Source organism: Pangasianodon hypophthalmus, chromosome 3 (genome assembly GCF_027358585.1).
Source record: "Pangasianodon hypophthalmus isolate fPanHyp1 chromosome 3, fPanHyp1.pri, whole genome shotgun sequence".
Classification (NCBI taxonomy): domain Eukaryota; kingdom Metazoa; phylum Chordata; class Actinopteri; order Siluriformes; family Pangasiidae; genus Pangasianodon; species Pangasianodon hypophthalmus.
The window spans coordinates 5620980-5643085 of NC_069712.1; the positions used below are offsets into that span (position 1 = coordinate 5620980).

General features: G+C 42.0%; 1 protein-coding gene across 1 annotated transcript in view; it reads left to right on the forward strand.

The window, feature by feature from the left end:
• Positions 1–22106, forward strand: part of znf827 (zinc finger protein 827) — a 98216-nt gene that overhangs the window by 47259 nt on the left and 28851 nt on the right. The window contains 4 exon segments of the mRNA XM_026940271.3: positions 3505–3711; positions 18997–19236; positions 20625–20679; positions 20776–20879. Coding sequence (XP_026796072.2) covers positions 3505–3711; positions 18997–19236; positions 20625–20679; positions 20776–20879 — 606 coding nt within the window.

The following is a 22106-nucleotide window of genomic DNA, read 5'->3' on the forward strand; positions in this document are numbered from 1 at the left end:
GGTGCTGACCCGGCCTCGCTCCGTCCGCCCGCTGACGCCTGACTGGTGACATTTCCAGCCGGTGCCCGAGTCGCGCCCCCTCCGGTGCCCCTCATACACACCACTCGCTTCTGTGCTGAAGGTCACACACCCTGCCGGCCATGTCACGTCACCTGGCCAGGATCTCCGTCCAACTGCATTTTACACACACGTCGTCGTTAATCAGAGCCATCAGTTCAGCCGAATTCCCGCCCGGCGCAGATTGATGACACACTCGTCTGCGCTGTTATGGAGTGTGTATTTACGAGGTTTGGGGCAAGAGGACATCAGATAGCTGCTGGGAGGCGAGTGTTAACCATGTCAGGAGTGAGGGATCACATCGCCACTCACCTGGGAGAGGAACAAGAGAGAAGGTGTAGAAAGCAAAGAGACACTCAGGTCTCTGTGTTTCAGTCTAAGAGATGGAGGTGTGGCCCCTCTATCCGTCAGTCTCAGTGAAGGTGTGGCCTCTGTGTCTGTCAGTCTCAGTGAAGGAGGTGTGGCCTCTGTGTCCGTCAGTCTCAGTGAAGGAGGTGTGGCCTCTGTGTCTGTCAGTCTCAGTGAAGGAGGTGTGGCCTCTGTGTCTGTCAGTCTCAGTGAAGGAGGTGTGGCCTCTGTGTCCGTCAGTCTCAGTGAAGGAGGTGTGGCCTCTGTGTCTGTCAGTCTCAGTGAAGGAGGTGTGGCCTCTGTGTCCGTCAGTCTCAGTGAAGGAGGTGTGGCCTCTGTGTCTGTCAGTCTCAGTGAAGGAGGTGTGGCCTCTGTGTCTGTCAGTCTCAGTGAAGGAGGTGTGGCCTCTGTGTCTGTCAGTCTAAGAGATGGAGGTGTGGCCTCTGTGTCTGTCAGTCTAAGAGATGGAGGTGTGGCCTCTGTGTCTGTCAATCTCAGTGAAGGAGGTGTGGCCTCTGTGTCTGTCAGTCTCAGTGAAGGTGTGGCCTCTGTGTCTGTCAGTATAAGAGATGGAGGTGTGGCCTCTGTGTCTGTCAGTCTGAGAGATGAAGGTGTGGCCTCTGTCCTTTTAATGCCTGTCAGTCTAAGAGATGGAGGTGTGATTAAATTGTATGCACAATACTGATTGGGATTATATTATACCATAGTCTATTAAACCAGCTCTATCACATGGTATTGAATCGTCATCCACTTTGACTCCATCTTTCACACATCAGAACGTTGATCACGTGTCAATCATCTCGTCTCAGTGAGAATGAAAAAAATAGCATGTGAAAAGATGGACAGATATTTTGTGTAGAGAAGGCCCACTGGGGAAAGCGGGGTGTAGTGTGAGTTTTTGTCAGAGAGAAGCACAGGCCTGTGTTCTGTTCTTGGCAGTGTAAGAAAGTTGCTCCATGTCTTGATATTAATTATTAATCCATGCCTGATTAGAAATGGCCTACTTCTGCAGCATATAGCATGAGCAGGAAGGGCTTGATTAGCCTCATGCTAACCCGTGAAGCAGCTCTGCTCCGTTCCCCATTACTCCACCGTGCATAATAACACATCATACTCAGCAGCCTTTAGGCTTAATGGAGACAGTCAAAACAAACATGCTGTGCAGTCAGTTTGTTAGATGTGACCTGGCCGTAACGCGGCCCGGGGGCCAGCAGCGGCCGCTTTAATTACTCTCAGAGCACCTCGTCATCATTTTGAGCACACGCCATTTTAATCACACTCTGAAATTGACCTGATGGCTTTATTCCCTGGCATTATCAAATCCTCGCCTTTGCGCCGGGCTAATCCTGACAGTTAGCTAAACGATAAGCACGAGCTTGACAAATAAACACCAGTGTGTATGTAAAGAGGACATGATTTAACAAGGAGCAGCATACAGAAGGGCTTTGTGCTCATGTGTCAGAGAAAGATATGAGCTTTTTATGCAAATAGAGCATAGTGGTATTCACAGAGATCCTACTCCTCTTCAGCAAATAAAGTGTTTGCTTTCTATTTGAAGTGCAGACAGCAGTGTAAACGTACGCTGGCTTATACAGAGCGACTGTATTATTGTCAGTGCTTGGAGAAGTTTATCATGCGCTGATATGAAAAATATATGAAAGATCTGCGTGTGTGCATTTTCACTACTTGGAGTCAGCCGTGTAATCAAACATTTCACATCTTTTCAGGTGAAGAATGTTATGCTGGAAATATGGCTGGGTGTTATGATGATATCGATAAAGTGATACACTTTTCTGAGGTATTGTGTGTATCAAGATATGTTTTCATACATTTGTAAAACATTTTTAATAGCAATGATGAACTGATTTGGATACAGCTGCTTTTATAAAGATGTTGTACTTCATAGTTAAAAGTTCTGTAAAAAAAATTTAATTTTATTTTCCCTCTTCAGTGTTAAATAAATTAATTTTATTAATTAATTTATTTAATTAATAAATAAACTCAGTTTTTTTTTTTTTTTTTTTTTGCTTTGCTGCCATGTTGCTAGCAAACCTGTGATCCATATCATGTATTACAGAAATGACTTCAAGTATTGCGCTATATACAGTATATATTTTTGTCACCCCTACCAAAATCAGTTCCACAACATTAAATGTAACTATAAACTGATAAAAAGTAAAAAGTTTCATTCTTTAATGAACAAAATATTGACAGCTTTAGAATAAAACACTTTAGGCATGGTGTTATAGGAAAATAATCAACTCTGGCCTGGTAACTAGGACTCCACTTTGCACCACGCTGATTACTGCTCCACCTCAAAGTTGATTAGTTTCCTATAACAGCACACCCTAGGTGTGAGTGTCAGGGGCAGTTGTCGAGGCAGAGGTTGTCAGAATAAATAACACGGTAGAGGAGTTCCTTGCTGCTCTTCTCAAAGTTTTCCAGGTGGCTAAAAATCTGGAGGTTTCTTCAACGGTTACTTATCTGTGCATTGTACAAAATGGAAGGTGATTCATGTTCAGGTTTGGAATTTTGTTGACCCCCTGATTCTGTAAACATTCTCAGGTTATGTACAGAATTTCAGATCAAATGTATGATATATGAGTTGGTTCCACCATGGCTTGCGCTAAAAGCTGAGGGAAACATACAGGAAGAGATGAAAGGCCTTGATAATCCCCGTGTTGTTCGCTAAAGCCCTGTATGTCCTCCTGCTCTGAGTTTATTACACTAGACTGTGTGTCGAGTCTCAGGATGCTACTACAACTCTTCGATCATGTCTCTCCTAAAATAACCCTGCAGTGCTGCTTGGTTCACCTTCCTCCCAGCATCCTTCTCCAAGCTCTTTATGTGTGGCCCAGATGCAAAACGAGCCCGCTGAACAAATTCAGCCCCTGAGGCACTGGACGCGAAAAAAAAGCGAATAAATAAATAAACATCCCTCCTGCACTTCAAACGCATGACGGTTATTACTATTGCTTCAGTGATAAAGCACCAGATGGAGAAAATCCTATTTTGTATCTCGTCTTTTTTTTTTTGGTCAGGAGGAAAGATGGTTCCAAATGCCTGGTTCATCCCTCTGTCTTTATCTCTCCGTCACAGCGGCAAACCAGAAGGAGGCGCTGAAGAGTGGCTTCTGCGTGAAGGAGGAGCCCGAGGCGGAGGAGGCGTTGAGTCCAGCGAGATGTCCATCGTTCAGTCTGGGCCACGAGGCGCCCGCGGTGCCAGGGAGGCCGCGCCAAGAGGGCAGCATCCTCAGCCACGACATCAACGTCAAGGTGGCGTCTGAGCTGCTCATGAAACTCTCAGGTAAGATGTTCAGGCTCTCAGTGCTGCGGGAAAATAAAACCACGTGTCCAAAATTGGAAATTGACATCCAGTCAGTTACACTAGCCTCCGATACCCTGAAAACTGCACGCAGTGTTAATATATTCATACTGTTGTTTCGTCTGGCCTTAGTGTGCATGCTGGATTTCAGAATGATGAAATTCTGTCAAAATATGAAGCTGAGAAATGTGTGTCTGTTAAGAAATGTGCTGTTGTAGGAAAATAATCAACTACTGGGTGGTGTGACGTGGAACTTGTTTACTTTCCCACAACAGCACGTCCTGAAGTGTTTTATTTCTGTTATGCCACAGGATTCCAATTTTATATTTATTAAAAAATGACGTCTTTTTATCCGTTCCCGGTGTTTGTATTGGAACGTCAGCGAGGTTGGTTCTTGTTATCACTTATGTTATAGCTATAAACAGCCCTTCCCTCATCAGCTTCTCTTTTTTCTCTCTTTTCAAAACAAAAAAAATATTGTTTCTTGCCAAGAAACTATGAAGTGAAAGTCCTAAAAACTTTCAGGTAGTGGAAAACTTCCTGTTACAAAGCGCTGACACTGGAGACTCTTTCCATAAATATTACATAAACGTCTCCTTACAGAAAATTTAAGCAGAGCAACATTTATATGTTTTTCTTTCAACATATTTTTTTTAACCCACTCGGTTTATATGACGAATCCTTGTGTACGTTGTTAGTATAGAAACAATAACGTATTAGAACGAGCACATTCATGTAAATCTGTCATTTGCCTTGCAACTGGAAGTACTGCTTAGAGAAAATTAATCAACACCAATCAGAATCGAGAATTTGTGGTATTAAGGGTGTTGGATACCAATTTTTCAAATAAATAATGATAGCAAGCAAACAGTCCAGTGTCTCCATGGATACATCCAAATAAAAACACAATATGGTAGTATGTAAATTTTAAGCTTACTAGCTGAGCATTTAGGAGCAAAGCTATTAACTTAAATCAATTTATGGATGAACCTGATTTTATGAAAAATATAAAAATATACATACAGTGTATAATGATTTATTAACTCGTAAGAAAAGCTATGCCGTGTAGTAGTAACTCCACCATTAATTCTATCTTTAACGCTTTTGGACCAATCAGATTTGAGAATTCAACAGTGGTATAAATAACAATAAATAGATTCAGCTTTATGCTGCAAGGCCCATTTATGAGAGATGGAGCTCCAGAGCACAAGACTGGGTGTGTACACTTCCATGAACTCATCATTAGCATGTTTTCCGGCTGAGATCTGTGGGAATGGGAAGGCAGTGAGGTCAGACTTCTGTGGACGCTCTTACTGAGCAAGTGTCTGAGACTTCAGGAAATAATTAGAACGAGTGGAAATCTCTGCAAAATTCTGGCTTGTCCTGGTCTTGTATTATTTATTCCTCTCGTTCTTTCTATCACTCTGTTCTCCCCCCCTCCCCTCCTCCCTCCCCCCCACTACCACCATCATCCAAAACGCCTTTCCTTCACTCCTTCCCTTCACTCCTGCATTTTAGGCAGAAACTCGAGGGTCAATTCCTTTTCATGTTGTGCAGTCGATATCCTTTTCATGCCCAGCAGTGCTGTGCCAAAACAAACCTATCGATTGCTCTTTTGGGGCCACGGGCCCAATCTTTATCTGAACTTTAGAAGACGGGCCGACTGTAGTTCAACACTGAGAGGTGTTCTGACTCGCTCTTCATCTGTCACCATCTTCAGAGACACCAGATTTCTGTGGCTATGTATAAATCTCAAATATCCCACAATGCTGCTGTCAGGGAGCTTCAGAAACGCACCGGAGGCAATATGCGTTAGATGCAGAAATGCAAGATTGTTGCATTTGGATTGAAATTCCAAGCTTCTCGGGATACTGAACATCCATTCAGTGCACTCAGTAGTGTTTTTCACTTTACAGTATATAACTGTAAAAGAGTAATGATTTATAATCCTACTATCCGCTGTCACCCAGAAGAGACACCTATAGCAATATAGCGCTATAGAAATAAAATTGAATTGAACTAACTGAATCTCCAGTCCTCCTGCAGCCCTTCAGTACACTGCATATTGAACTCTTATATAACAGCCATTTTATTTTTCATCTCACAAGCCCAAAACACTAATGTTAGCCTAAAGAGAAGGCTTGATGTGCCATGAGTCAATATTCTCATACCATAAGCGATGCGATGAGACAAACTAAACAAAAATCAGCTGTTTTCAACAAGAGCTGGTGATTTACAGCAACAGGATGCCAGGCGACTGTTGATGATCAAATGTGAGCAGAACAATGGTGTCATGGTGCAGGAGTACCTGCAGACAAGGAGCAGATCTCCTATAAGAAGATTTTTAGCCATGCAGGCCAGCTCGAGATGCTCTCAGTGCAAGTACTTGCGCCACGAAAGTGAACTAATTACAGCTACACTTTAATGCAAGTGTGGTTTTATATATCAGTAACCATAACAACTCTTTCCTCGGAATCACAAAATGTAGCGTGAGGAATTGAACCAATCAGATTACTCGATATGTGGCACCAAGAACAGATAGCTTCCACATCTCATTTGGATCATGCCGCTGTTCGATTGAAAGAAAAACCCGATCACAGTTTTTCAAGAAGACGAGGAATTGGATCTCTGGACTGCTCCCAGGCTCAGAGACAGAGTTCACACTTAAACAATCGTACCAAACATGGGGAATCAAGTCCGGGGAAAAAATACTATTATGGAAACACAGTTTAATTGATGTGGCGACTGGAATTAATGTGGCGACTGGCAATGGAAGTGAGAGACACAAGTATGGTTCCTTTTTGCACCTATTGTGAAGCATTATCCGAGTTTGTTGGCTCCAGATATTTGTTTCTGAACCAGTCAGTGAAGCTCGTCATGCTGCTATGGACGTGATGCGTTTGTTTTTACCCAAATAGAATGGTGTCAGTGTTTCTGCCATAAATAAACAGCATTGAGCTAAGCGTGAAGAGCAAATGTGGTTTTGGCTCATTCTGACTCTAGTAGACCGTAATGCACCACATGTTTATAATTTACACAATCACTTTTATTTCTAACTAGACGACAGTAATTAAAATTGGGTGGTTTTGCATATGTTCAGTTGTTTGTGTGTCCATATCACACTAGCAACTCGTAGCCCCGCCCACTTTTCTTTGCCAACTTTTGCCCCACCTCCTGTCCTGTCACTATTTTCTTTGAGCAAGGCAGTGATGCTGAATGTGTAGTTGTGTTACCGTTCCTGCAGTGGAGTCTGGTAAGGTTGCACATGGTTACATCATCATCTCATGCTCTCTAGGGTTGAAGGTCAGAGCCTAGTTCTCAGACACTCGTCTGTCCTGCCAGTCTGGAGTGGTTTTAGTCTGGAGTGACAGGCACATGCCATACCCACTTCCAGGCTCCCTCACATCTAATCACATTTTAGATAGCCTTTGTCTTTTTCTTTCCTAGGATTTAAGTGTTTTAAACGTGATTAAGTGGCATTCCACCTGTACTTCATTACAGGAAACATTCTTACAGCTTGCACAAGGAGTCCTGTGCTTAGGGACAATTGGCACCTTTTTTTTTTTTTGTAAAATGACGTGTGGTGGTCAGGGGAAACTATTTACATAGACAAATTGCTCGTGTTGCTGCCCCGTGTCTGTGTGGGGTTTCCTCAGGGTTCTCCGGTTTACCTCCTGCCTCCTAAAAACATGCTGATGTGTGGATTAGCTTTCCTCAGTGCAGGAAAGCGTGTCAAAGTTGTTACGTCTGGTGATCGCACATAGGCTATAGATGTGTTAGAGATGAAGTTGAAAAACACTAGAGTATCCCTTTAACACAGATTATAGACACATTATCACTGATGATCAGGATAGCTTTGTAATATTCATACGGCATTAGAAGCTGGTGAAGATAATTATCATGAATTTGCTTTAAATCGTTTCGAAATTACACTCGTCAAACTCCTACACAATCATCCTATCATGAGTCACAATCAATAAAACGTCCTGGCTAAATAGTATGCGATTGTTTTTTTTTGTTGTTGTTGTTTTTTTCTGCCTGAGTAGCGTCATGAAATTAGTTTTATATTTTATTTGGGTCGACATGGACAAGTTTGTAATAGAGAGAGAGAGGCAGAGAGAGAAGCAGAGAGATGGAGTCTATTACAGTGGATGATGGAGAATGATTCAGTGCAGCTTGTGTGTGTGTGTGTGTGTGTGTGTGTGTGTGTGTGTGTGTGTGTGTGTGTGTGTGTGTGTGTGTGTATGACAGGTCCCTCACACCAGTCGCTGATGTACTCTTGCTCTTTCCGTCTTTTGCGCTGCGATGTGACTCAGCTCCTGCTACAGAGCGCCTCTTTATACGTGTGCGGCCAAACTGTCGGGCCCCGGGTCACAATTCCTGCATGTGTGTGTGTGTGTGTGTGTGTGTGAGACAGAAAGTGAGAAAGGGAGAGTGTGGGTGAGAGAGAAAGAAAGAGGAGAGAAGGAGAGAAACAGTAAGAGAGCAACAGAAAAAAGAGTGAAGGAGTAAACAGTAAACAGATACAGTATACGGGAAACACTCCGAGAGCGAGAGAGTGAGATCTAATGGACTCGTTTCATGTGTGTAAACTCGGGGTCAGCGTGCCGGCGTTTCACACACGGACAGAAAGCAGCAACAGTTTAGCAACTCGTTTATTTCCAGTCAAGAGAGAAGTGAACTCTCAGCTTAACAGCCGTGAGTGACAGCTTGGTAAAGGACACACACTCAGCACATGCAGGCAAAAGAGCTACACTAAATATTATTACATCATAATAATAATAATAATAACAATTTTTTAATAAAGGGTATGTAGGTAGGTACAGCAGTTACAGAGCCAGCTAAATAATGTATCAGTAGATTTTATACATGTAAATGTTCTCACTGTGGAACGGAGTAGAGTCTAATCTGTTCAGTTCTGGTCTCTGATACATCGCTTAAAATGTGCTAAAATCTCCATCCTGTTTTTACACCCACTCTGTCCTCACCCTTCACACATTCACCTTGAGTGAAAAAGCTTGACTCATGGCAGGAGAGACAAGGTTGGCTGGCTAAATGAGTCATTACTGAGTTTTTGTCTTTTAGCAGCCGAGGTGTTTGACGTGTGTGTGAATGCAGGAGGGATCATGAGTGTTGAGCGAAATTATCACCTGGATATCAGGGATGGTGCCGAAATGTTGGTTATACTCTGGGTGTGCGTGCATGTGTGTGTGTGTGTGTGTGTGACAGACGAGAAAGCAAGACAGCATGTCCGCTCCAGCAACAGTGAGAAAAGCGTCTCCGTTTCTGCTCATACCTGCTCGTTGTTGCATCATCGCTTATGTAAAGTAGGTCACTCCGGCCCCCTCCTGCCCTGATCAGCCAGTTAGCAGCTCCGACCGTCTGATTGGTGCCGTTAGCACCAAGCGGCTAATTACCGCTGCCTTGTTAGTCCCTCTGCACCGGCTGAGGCTGGGTTTCAACAGATGGGCACTGATAAGGAGCCCACACACACACACACACACACACACACACATGGAGGTATCCTCGTACCTGGCCAAAACACTGCATGTTTGTCTCTTCTAAGATTCCTAGATCTTAACAAATTTAAAAAAGGACACAAGTCTCCACCCCTCTACTGAGTTCTGCTCTACTCGTAACTCATCCACTCAGGGCTATGACGTATTTCCATTTTGAAGTAGTGCGAGTCTTGTGTCTCCGGTAGCACTGTTTACATTCTGTAGTTCAGCAAGGCAGCAACATCTAACGTTTTTTTGTTTTGTTTTGTTTTTTTCATCTTACAATAAAGTCATAGTGTCAGGGTAACGTTAACTTGGGTGTGCATTTCTATTAATAGTTTTTTTCTTACCTTTATAGTAGTTTATATATAATGAAGCACACAGTCTGATGTCTTTTTCCAGCTTACTAAAAGGAGCTTTGCAAGTCTTCTTGCATACAGTACACGATGAACATTGCCAACATTTAGGCCGAAAAGGACGTAGTTCAAAGTTCCAGTTTTCCGAAGTCAACTTTATTGCTGCATTCAACATTCAGTCACACCTCATGCAGGTGATATCATGAGCAGTCCAGCATGTGTAATGTACCAAGAGTGCTGATATTTAGTGTAACTGCACTGGGACATTTCACTGTTTATATCACTCCACCTGTCTAGTACTTTACATTAAAACCATTACTACACTTACTATGGGCTGTCAGTCGGCCTGTGTGTTGGCATGGCAACACGCAATGCTCTACCCAGCTGAGGCTTCTTTGGGGGGTATTTTCGTTGACGGAGCAACAATTAACAAAATATTTTGCCATATTGTGTCTGAAATGTCAGTTACTCGATGTTAACCTCTGTACAGAACTGTTATGTAAAAGCAATATCACACTCACACTCGTGCTGTTGTAGTGAATATCAGCACGGCTGCGATTACCAGCGACCTCATGCCTTCAGCCGAGTCACAGCCGTGCCGATATTCAGCAACAGGCTTGCTCATGTGATATTGCTTACTTAACCTCCAAACATCCACAAGATCATGCATCATGAAAAAAGTGTGTGTATGATCTTACAGGCAGGACTGACACTGCAGCTCTCTCATACACACACTCATGTTAAGATCCAGCAAGTGGGATCCAAAACTTGTATTCTTTAAACAAATACAAAATAAACACAATTTCATGAGTAATTACATGGACCACTTGTGTTAGTATAATGCAATATGTAAGAAATAAACACTCCATGTTGTGCTGTTGTGGGAAAATAATCACTGACAGGGTGGTGTGATGAAGTGGAGTTACAGTTACTACCCAAAAGTTTATTATTTTTAAGTATTTACTCTACAGCAATTTACCATCGATTATGACTTTAATCGATTTAAGAATGACATGGTTTTTATCCATTTATGTATACACATTGGTGATACTGAAGGGCAGCGTCCAGAAGCCTACATGACACCTACATAATCCCTTCATGACAAGTGACATAAACCTACATAAACAGTTATTCCAGCAGGCACCAGCTGTCATAAAGGAAAAGTTCCAGCTTTACCTCTGACTGTTACAAAGCGCTGACACTGGAGACTCCTTCCATAAATGATGAATAAAAATATCCTTCCAGAAAACGTCACCATATCAGCAATCACAAGTCCCTGTGAATGAGCTGTTACTATAGAAACAGTGAGGTTATTATAGAAAAGCTTTTGACCAATCAGAATGGAGAATCCGACAGTGTGAGTTGTGTGTAGGATGTTCAGTAGATTGGAGTGAAGCTGATTGTGTAGATTAGTGTGGGACTGATGGAGTATTGTGGAGTAGGAGTCTGAGTGAGATGTAGTGTCAGTGTGTGATGAAGTGATGAAATAAAGCAGGTGTTGGTCTCAGACTTTTGGAGCTCACTGTAGGTTTCAGCTGAGCTTCTTTACTGCAGCGCCACTGGGAAACGCACGCGCACACACACACACACACACACACACACACACACACACACACACACATAGAGATACACAGACAGTCACAGCACAACTTTTATCCTATTTCATAATAGCATTATGTAACCTGCGTACTGCTCTTGCGTCTGTGGTGAACACGGTCCCGGCACTGAACACGGCTCTCAGACTGTGTGTGTGTGTGTGTGTGTGTGTGTGTGTGTGTGTGTGTGTTGCATCATGATGTACTGCATTATTGAGCAGATCGCGGCCGGAGCGGTGGGTTTTTTTTGCAAGTGCCCACTGTGTCCAGTGTAGCAGCGACGCTTTGAAGCAGCTGAACTCTTCACCCGCAGGAGACATGCCGCAGAATGACAAGCTCGTTCCCTTCCTCCCTCCCTCTCTCTCTCTCTCGCTCTATCTCTAACCACTGCTGGCTTTTCTCTCACTCTGTCTTCTGACTTCTCTCTCTTATACATCTCTCTCTCTTTCTCACTGTTGGCTTTTCTCTCACATCATCTTTTTCTCACTTTGTCTTCATCTGCCTCTGTCTATGTCTTCCTCTGTCTTTCCATAACCACTACTGGGTTTTCTCTCCCTCAGTGTCCATCTCTCTCTCTCTCTCTCTCTCTCTCTCTCTCACTCACTCTCTCTAACCATGGCTGGCATTTCTCTCACTGTCTTTGTCTCTCTGTCTCTGTCCCCTCTTTCTCACACCTCTGTCTTTTCTCTCACTCAGTGTTCATTCTCTCTCTCTCTCTCTCTCTCTCTCTCTCTCTCTCTCTCTCTCTCTCTCTCTGTTCAATCCAGTCCAATTCAGAACGGCTTTACCATTATGGGCCAATAATGATACAATATATATATGATATAATATGTATAGGGATGCATTGGATCACATTTATTTTTATCTTTTCATTCATTCGTTCATTTATTTTGATATATCTATATCAGTACCTTTTTTTAATACCTGCATAGCTGATGAAAAAATGTTGCCCATTAGCCGTGTCTTTTCATTTCAAGTCTTTAGATAATGCTTATTTCCCAGTAAAAATACTGCAGGCACAGTGGTAGCGATTTTCAGTTTCTGACAGTAATAACAATACTTACAGTAGTAACAGTAGACAAGCTGCCAGGAACCATCAGGAACAACACATTCCATTACAGCTCCCATTACACACCATCAGAAAGCCATTAAAACCCATCAGGAACCACTAGACATCTCTAGTCATTTTTTTTGTTTTGTTTTTTTTCCCCAGCAGGGTTGTACTGGTTATTTGTTGGGTCTCTTTCTCTCTCTCTGTCTCTCTCCCTCTCTCGCCCTCTTGGGCTCGTCTCCTTTACACACCTCCCAGCCTCCCTCTCGCCCCCCGCCGTTCTTTTCTCTTCTCTGTGTGTCCATTTCCCTGTTTTTTCCCCCTCAGCATTATTTCCAACCTCTTCCACTCCTCCTCGCTCTTTGTTTATATCGATGCTCTTTCGTCAGTCTTGCTGTGCACACACACACACACACACACACACACACAGCCTCTCTGCGTGCGTCAGTCTCTTCGTCCCCTCAATTCATATTTCACTGCTACGCCGCACTACATGAAAGGGCAGTTGTGATAAGAGGAGTTTGCATGTGCCGAGTGTGTAAAGCGAGACTCCAGCGTGCCACTGTGTCCGTGAGCAACACACACCCAAGAGAGCAGGAGACGCGCTGATGTAACACAACGTTGTTTTATCATTTCATCATGTAACACACCAGTAACTGTGTAAGGATGCACACTGTCTAACACACACCAAGAGACTGAAACACAGGGACGTGCAACTCGACACTTCTCTAGATGAGTCTTTTCAGATATACAGGTATCTCCGAACTCAGCTACATGATTTTTAAATCATTAACTCATCTTGTGTGGCTGATTTTAATTATACGGACTGCTGCCTGGGTCAAATTACAACAATCACTAATTATTAAAGTAAAATGTATTAACAGGAAATTCTAAGCTTCGACTTGCGTGCTGAGCTAGGTAGCTACCCTTACCCCATGTTAGGGGCATAATCGTGGTTGCTATGGTAACATCATATTTTGACAAAGTGATATATTTCGGCTGTTGTTAAATAAATCACTTTGTAAATGACGAGTGTACAGCTGTGATAAGTGTGAGCTAGTTTAGTAACTGGAGGACATGGGGGCGTGTCCTATTTGCATATTTGTACATATTCATGCTTTTTAATACATCCTGGCATTTCTAATGAGGATATAGGCATAGAGGTTTCTAAACTATTCATACGAGTTTGGTGTGTGTATATGTAAGTGTGTGTGTGTGTGTGTGTAAGCTTGTGCGTTTGAGTGTGTGTGCATGTCTTTTTGCGTGTTTGTGTGTGCGCGCCTGTCTGTGTACATGTGCGTGTGTGTGCTGATTTGTAGTTAATATTAAAAAAGGAAGTGTTCCCTGAAAGTAATATTAGAAAAAGTCGTGTGAGAGTCTCACAGGGGTGTGATGTTGGAGAAGCTTAAGACAAGACACTACAAACAAAAAAACCAATCCCAGTTAATCTTCACCAGTTGATTCTTACAAATATTGTTTTGTAGTGGAACTTGACATTTATTTACGCAAATGAGGATTTATATCAAGAACCAAGTTATAAAAATTTTTCTTTTTTTTCACAAACACAAATCTAACCATTATCAGCATTTTGGGACATTCCTCCGTCATAGCCTTCAAATTAGGGGCAGGATTGAAGAATGTCATGAATGCAGGTCATCTAGAAAATGAGATTTTTAGTCCTAAGTATTTAAAAAAAAAAGTTTTACAATTTTGCAAAAAAAAAAACTCTAGTAAGTGTGGTTTATAAGGTTTATAAAGGACCCTAACATGTATTACATATTGATACATAAATCAGCATGAATATCAGGAAACAAACTTTTCACAGACATATGACATGATTGTGAAGTGGGCGGAGCATAATGCCTGCATTAAAGTTGCTACGTTTCAGATAAATCAGCTGTTGTGAGGAGACAAAAAGCTTTATTTTTTTTCTGTTGAGTTTTAACACTTGTTATAACTAAAGTGTAAGAGAAGACATGCAATTAATCCAAAAATCTGACTAAAATCAGGTACAATGTCTTTCCTTATAAATAAAAATGAATAATAAATAAATACACAAATTATTTAATAAATAAACTGATCTTTGTATGAAGACAAGTTGAAGGTGGCGACAAAAAAAGTGTTATGAATGAATATGAAACATCAAACGTTTTGAAATACGCTGTGTGTGTGTGTGTTCGTTCTACTTGAGCCATGTACACTAAGGGCAAGTGTGTGGACTTTATAAAGTGCACGTTATGAGAAGACTTTGTTCTGCAAAGCTCGTGTGTGTTTTTGAAATCAGTTACTAACAAAATCAGTTGGTGAACCTGAGGCGAGAGTGCACGCCTTTGTGTGTGTGTGTGTGTGTGTGTGTGTGTGTGTGTGTGTGTGTGTGTGTGTGAGGGAGAGAAAAGAAAGTGTGTGTGTCCCTTGTGTGACCCCAGCCCTCGTGTTGGCTCCAGGCCCCTTATTAAGGGATTAGCAGGCTGCTGGTTGTCCGTGTGGCATTGCCTCCTCCAGAGCCCGACACCTGGACACACACACACACACACACACACACACTCACACACACTGTACTCACGCTATGTAGGTCAGATCCAGACATAAACACAGGGACACAGGCCCAAGCTCCACCCACGGACCCTCTGCTCCTCTGAGTGGGCGGGCATCAGAGTCAGTGCCTCTTGGCTCCGCCCACCAGTGCAGAGCTGAACGCAGATGGCATCTACCCTCTTGCTATTTATAGCTGGCTGTTTGTCTAACCTTTTGAACCGATCTGATAAGAAGGAGCAGGGGAAAGGTTGCAGCACGCTATGAAAAACTCTGGAAGGGTCGTTTTTTCCGTCCACCCCTCTCTCTCTCTCTCTCTCTCTCTCTCTCTCTCTCTCTCTCTCTCTCTCGCTCCCACTCCCCCTCCCCCTCCCTCGTGCTCAGGGCTACCGCAGACCTTTTTATTTTCCGATATCAGGCCGGTTGACGAGGGCAGTTTTTCATTAAGACACCCGCTGAAGCGTGGGAGCTCTTTATGTGCTCTTTATAGCGTTGGCATCTGTTTCCTTCCTCTTTTTTGCTTAAGTGGACCTGAGAACGTTCTAGATACTGAGGTGACTGAACCTCCACTCAGCATGAATGCTGTTTATTTCATATCATGTGCTAGGGCTGTCAGAAAGAAGCTCAAACACATCCATATTATTCACATATTTAAAGGGAAAAAACACAATGTAGTATTTATGATCTATCACTGTCTATTATCTATCCAAAAAAAAAAAACAACAGCAATGTTACCGTAACATTTTGGATAAATGTTGTCTGAATAAAAGCGTGTCATTTATGGCACAGCATTTTCACGTATTTTATAAATTATGTATCCTCAAATAAAATAACAAGTCTGTAAATTCACAGGTAAGACGTTAGGCACTTATTAGGCTTCCCTCATTTTCTGTCAGTATCTCTGAAATGCTGTTTTATTGAGCATATAGCACATGATGTTGGTTCAAAAAGGTTATTATTAGGCCCTATGTAGTAAGCATATCTAGTGACCTGGGATTGGGGATCAAAACGTTATTGTTGCTAATAAATGGGGGGAAAAAACTTTTTACCTGAATTTTTTTTAAAGGCTAGGATTTTTAAGTTTGTGATAAAATGATGTTGGCTTCATGATTTTCTTTGTATAAGACAGAGGTGTGAACATTAACGGTTTTACTGTAGCATTTATGATACCTGAAACCTACTTTTTTTTTTTTTTCTTTCTTTCTTTTTTTTTTTGGATAGCAATAAAGCAATGGTCAGACCAAACACGAATAAAATTCACCTAACAGAAAAGCCTGAACAATGTAACGTAAATGATAACAGTGGATGTTCCACAAAATTAACTGTAACTAGAAATGGTTAAAAGTATGCCATGTCATTCTTTAATAGCTTAAAAAAAAAAAAAAAAATTTGCCATTGGCAAATTGCCAGCTGGTGTGTAAGGGATAATAAGTGAAGCTGCTATTCTGCAAAAATAATTCATGCTAGTGGGACCCCCACATATGCTGTAGTATAACAGCACAGTATGAAGTGTGTCATTCCACTTAGACCACAGCAATTTGCCAACGATTAAAATGTTTATTAACCAGTGACACATCTTGCTTTTTAACTATTTATAGCTACATTAAATGTTAGTTCTTGATATCACTTATGTTATAGCACCTCTAAGCAGTCATTCAATCATCAGCCTCTCTTTTTTTCTCTCTTGAAGTTAAGGAGGCAAAAAAATGCTTGTCATGTGACTAACTGTAAAACCAACAAACTCTTCTGTGGCATGTTGGGAAACTTACGAAACTCCTTCCGTAAACGTTAAATAAACGTCTTCTAACAGAAAACATCACCACAACAATGATTCTACATTTTTCTTGGGTAAACAACAACATGTTTATTATTAGCCTTGGATTATGTGGAGCGCCTGCTGTACAAGTCCCTGTGTATGAGCTATTACTATAGAAACAATAACATATTAGAACGTGATTACGCATTAACATAAACTTATCATTCATGTTACAAGCAGAACTACTGCCAGAGGTTCTGTTATAGAAGATGAATCCATGTCGTCTTATGCGAGAATTCAAGCACACCACGGTACAAGAGGAATAAAACACGTCAGGACGTGCTGTTGTTGGAAAATGATCAACTTTGTGGTGGGAACAGTAGCTCTGCTGCATGACACCACCCCATTGTTGATTACTTTCCTGTAACAACATGTCCACAAGTGTTTTATTCCTTACACAATCAGCAATACTTTAACATGTCTACTGAAAACTTCTGTGTGTCAGAAGGACAGAAGCTTCCTAAAGTTACTTATTTCTGAGAAATATGAGGGAAAGCATCAAGTGTCTGTGTAATCCCATAATTCTGTTCAGCAGACACACAGTTTGAAAAACTACTCCTAAATACGTTTCTCATTCAGAGCAGGAGTTTGTCTGACTTTGTGTTAAAATGTTGGCCAGTATAAAATGAAATGATTTGAGAAATGAGTCTGGAATATAATCTACTGAACGCTGACCAACACTAACACAGAGACTTACTGAGCTCTGTTCATCTTTGATATCCTGTACGCAGAGACAAGATAATTACCCACTGTCTGCCTCCTTCAGGAACACAGATGGATTGTTCTTTTTCATGGCAGGAGGATGAACACCTCCAGCTTTTCCCCCCCATCAAGATGTGAGGACAGCTCAGACTCATTCTGACAGATTTCCAGCTCTTCTTTAGTGTAGCTTTTAGACTCAGCTCTCTGCATCACATGGACTGGGTGAAATCAGGTCTCATCTGAAGGTTTAATAATCAGGAGTCACTCAGCGAATCCTCATGACGTTGTGATGTTCACTTTGTGACTCAGTGAACTGTAGCCTGGTGTTCATCTGGGGTAAGGCTGAGATGTAGACCATGGAACACCATGCAGATTGGTTTATTAGTAGAAATTGGGCTCCCAAGTGGAGCAACAGAAAGGCATTTGCTTTATCCTTCAGAGATTGCACGTTTGAATCCTGAAAATACCACAGCCACCCGTGGCCAGGAGTCCAAGAGAGCCAAATTAGCTGTGTTCTCTGGGCAGGAGGGGCATACTCTTTCTCCCATGTCAATCAGAGACAATAGCCAATCATGGGCATCTGTAACCACACATATATGTATGCAACACAACATAAATAGTGAGACCGTGTCCCTAACTGAATAAACAATCTTAACATCGTTTACGTGGTGAAAGTGAAGTATATCTGCACCTTTATGCTGCCGGCTGGGTTCACATGTTTCAGAGGAAGCACGTGCTAGGGGGAATTGATGACAGTCAAAATGATGATGGAAATGATTGTCCAAGTGACACTGAAATGTTTAATAACTACATGGCAAATTTCTATCTAACACATCTGTAGTGTGTGTTTTTACCACAAGCTATGTGAGAAAAGGACACAAAGGTTTTTACTCCAAACATATTTCTAAATGAAAAATGAAGCTCTAAATCTGTATAATACATCAGCTAGTTTTTTAAGGGGAAACCTGTGTTTGTGCTTTAGCAGCATAGCTGTGTGGGTCTAATCATGTACGGATATCACAGGGAAAGAGTAAATAAACCAGATAATTTTCTACTGTATTACTACAGTGTTGGCAGTTAGACACTATTCCCTAAAAAACAATTTTGTCTCTCATCCTGACACCATTTTCATTCCAGTGTCATTTTGGACTTCCATTATAAGTGAGTTAAACGATAAAGAAAATGTGGCCAAAAGTTTTTAAAGACGGCATGATACCACTTTTTCTTTTCCGCAGTCAATAATGATACTGAAACTTTTGAGGCTGATATCGATACCAGGCTGATTGATACTGATCGAAACTACTAAGCTTTAAACTGGTTGTGTTTTTTGTTTTATAAAATATAATTATAAATATAATTATAAAAGATGAATCTGAATGTAAAAAACCTATCTTAATAGAAAACAAGTTAGTTATATTTGTTACTGGATCAGATTGATTTTTTTTTTTTCTTTTCCCCCAGAAAGCAAGCCGGCATGGTTAACTGCAGTGTGTTCTTTTTTTATGAGAAAATAATTCTGGACGTCTTAACAAGTGGGAACTGTGTTTAATGATGTCACATGCCGTGACAGTGGTATCTGATTGGTCCATTATTTATAATATTTTACATGATGGTGATGGATGCACTAAGAAGTTAAAAATGCATTTCAATTTATTTTTATTTTAATAACATGATCTAATTCATTAACCTTTATCTTTTCCTCTATGGCCTCTTCCAGAGAACAGCAAAGACACCTGCCTCCAGAAAGTGACGGTAAAGGCGGAGCCCATGGAGGTGGACCCACCCTCAGAAGTGGCTCCGCCCCCTTCTCACCTGCTAGGCTTCAGCACTTTAGGGGCATGCGAGAAGAAGGAGCCAATAGCTGGCCTTCCCGAGCCTCTGCCCCGCCCCAACAAAGACCTCTTCTCCCAGGACATATCGGTCAAAATGGCCTCCGAGCTGCTCTTCAAACTGTCTGGTGAGTGAAAGAGGAACAAGCAGTGGGCATGCGTTGACTATTCTGCCACATCCGGAGCCCAGCGCTCTGTTCTCCTCTTCTCTCCACGGCTGTTTATTGTGTGTGTGTCCTCTTTGGGCTCCATTATCTTTCTTTGGCCTGGGTTGCAGAGCAAGCGTGTGTGTGTGTGTGTGTGTGTGTGTGTGTGTGTGTGTGTGTGTGGTGGTAAACGATGCACACTTTTCACTCAAGAGCAGAGAGAGGATTAGTCGAGGCAAAGCTGCCCCCACTACTCGCTTTGCCAGTTACGGCTCTCGGTTTAAATTCCATGTAGCACCTCTGAAGCTTGAGAAAAATCCTCCACCATCACTTTTCTCCCAGCATACACACACACACACACACACACACACACACACAATTTGCATGCTCCAAACCAGAATCTGTGAAGTGTGTGTGTGAGCCCTGTCCGTTAAAGCCCGGTCCTCCATTTGTCTCGTTCTCAAACACACTGGCGTAAAACCCACTCGCTCACACATGCTTCCTTTGCGTATCTCTGGCTCTCGCTGCCCCTCTCTCCCCTTTCTCTCTGCATCTCTTGCAGCATCGTCATGGCAACCCAGAGAACCCTTGTGTCCTCTGTGTGTCATGTGACACTGAGTGTTGGAGTGAAGGAGCCTAGGAAGTGTCACCCAGAGAGCAGGGTCACCCTGCAAGAGGACAAGGGGAGAAAGCAGGGCTTCTTTCTTTCTTCTAATGATATACACCAGGAGCTTAGTGAAGCTTGTTCCATGGCTGACTAATTCATTATATTCCTGATGCTTTGGGTGTGAAATGTAAGCAAGCATTATGCTACATTACTAAAGCAACAGAAATTTGGAAACCAACTCAACAAGCTGTCTCAGGTGTGTTCGAAGAAACAAATTAGCCCTGAATTATTTGGAATGATCACGATTAGTAAATCTGGCGTGCAGCATTTTATCCTGGATTTAAGCAGCATACAAAGAACAAGTCCCAGGACTAAACCCTGACTCTAGACACATCGCAACCAAACATTAAACTCCAAAGACGCATTGGGGAAATCCAGATTTATATTCCTACACACTATTTGCTCTTAGTTTTACTGTAATTACTGAATAATGTGCTTAAAAATAAATAACCAAATAAAAACCTGAGGCCTTCAAGGGCTTAAACAATAACACTGTACTTTCTTTAGCAGTTTATGTTTAAACTCTCACAGGCTAGAGTAAATAGAGTGCACAATTACGCTTCATCTCAAAACACAAGAGGCCGTGTGAAAAAACATTGTGGATGGCCCATTTGCACTGGGTTAGAATGAAGAATAAAACATGTCTGCTTTATAAAAACACACCAGTTTAACCTGAGTGCCCTCTTGTGTTTTTGTGTTGCAGAAAAAGTAAGCAAAGCTAATGAAAATAAAGACAGCACATCGTTTGGCATGACCAGGTGAGCACTGACACTGGTACCCGCTCCTACTGTTTTCCCATTTCCTGCCCTGAAATGAAAAGAGGATGATGATTCTTGCATCATGTTTTCTTCCAGCCCTTTTCTGGACGACCGCTTTAGACAATCGCCCTTCAGCACGCGCTCCAAGAGCTCTTCCCCAGCCGAGGCCAGCTCCTCCGCCCGAGCCTCCCAGCAGCAAGGTACACCATGCAATGTCGATATTTATTGCCTTCCCATACATATACATTCCCCTCTTAAAGTATTGGAACGGCAAGGCCAATTCTTTTGTTTTTGATATACACTGACTACATTTGGGTTTGAGATGAGCTTTAATTTCCTGATATGTACATCTAGATGTGTTACACAACTTAGAACATGGTACCTTTGGTGGCATACCACCCAATTTTTGGAACAGATAGTCTTAAAGTAAATAACACTTAATATTTGGTTGCATATCTCTTGCTTGCAGTAAGTGGTGACCCAATGACATCACCAAACTCTTGCATTCTTCTTCTGTGGTATTGTAACACAGCTTCTTTCAGTTGTTTGTTCTGGGGGTTTCTTCCTTCAATCTTCTCGTCAGGAGGTGAAATGCATGCTCAACTGGGTTAAGGTCTGGTGATTGACTTGCCCAGTCTAAAACCTTCACTTGTTACCCCTGTTGAAGTCCTTTGTTGTGTGGGCAGTGTGTTTGGGTCACTGTCTTGCTGCATAATTAAGTTCCTCCCAGTAAATTGGCAGACAGAATGTTTCTGTAGACTTCTGAATTCATTCTGCTGCTACCATCATGAGTTCCATCATCAGTAAAGATTTAGCGAGCCCGTTCCAGAAGCAGCCATGCAAGCCCAAGCCATGACCCTACCTCCACCATGCTTGACTGATGTGCTCGTATGTTTTGGATCATGAGCAGATCCTTACTTTCTAAACACTTTTGCCTTTCCATCACTTTGGTAGAGGTTAGTCTTGGTTCCAGAACCTTTGTGGATCATTTCTGTATTTCATGTGATGTGATCTTGCATCTTATGGTATGGTACATGAGATGAACTACCATTTCTATGCTGTCGACACTCAATTATATATCTCAGTGGAGCCTAATGACACAGATGCAGTAAAGAAGCTGTCTGAATGTGTGTCTAGCATCCTACTATGGATGAACACAAACCTTTTGAAACTTAATGAGGATAAAATCGAGAGTCTAACTGTTGTTCCAAATTATGCAAGAAAAAGAATCGTAAGTGGACTAGGTGCACTGGCACTACAGAGACAGAGACAGAAGTTTAAGAACCTTGGTGTAATTTTAGATTCTGAACCGAGTTTTAAGTCACACATAATTTATGTTACTAAGACCTGTTGTTATCATCTTAGAAATATAGCACGAATTCGACCCTTTGTTTCACTGGATTATGGTAAGAAACTGATTCATGCTT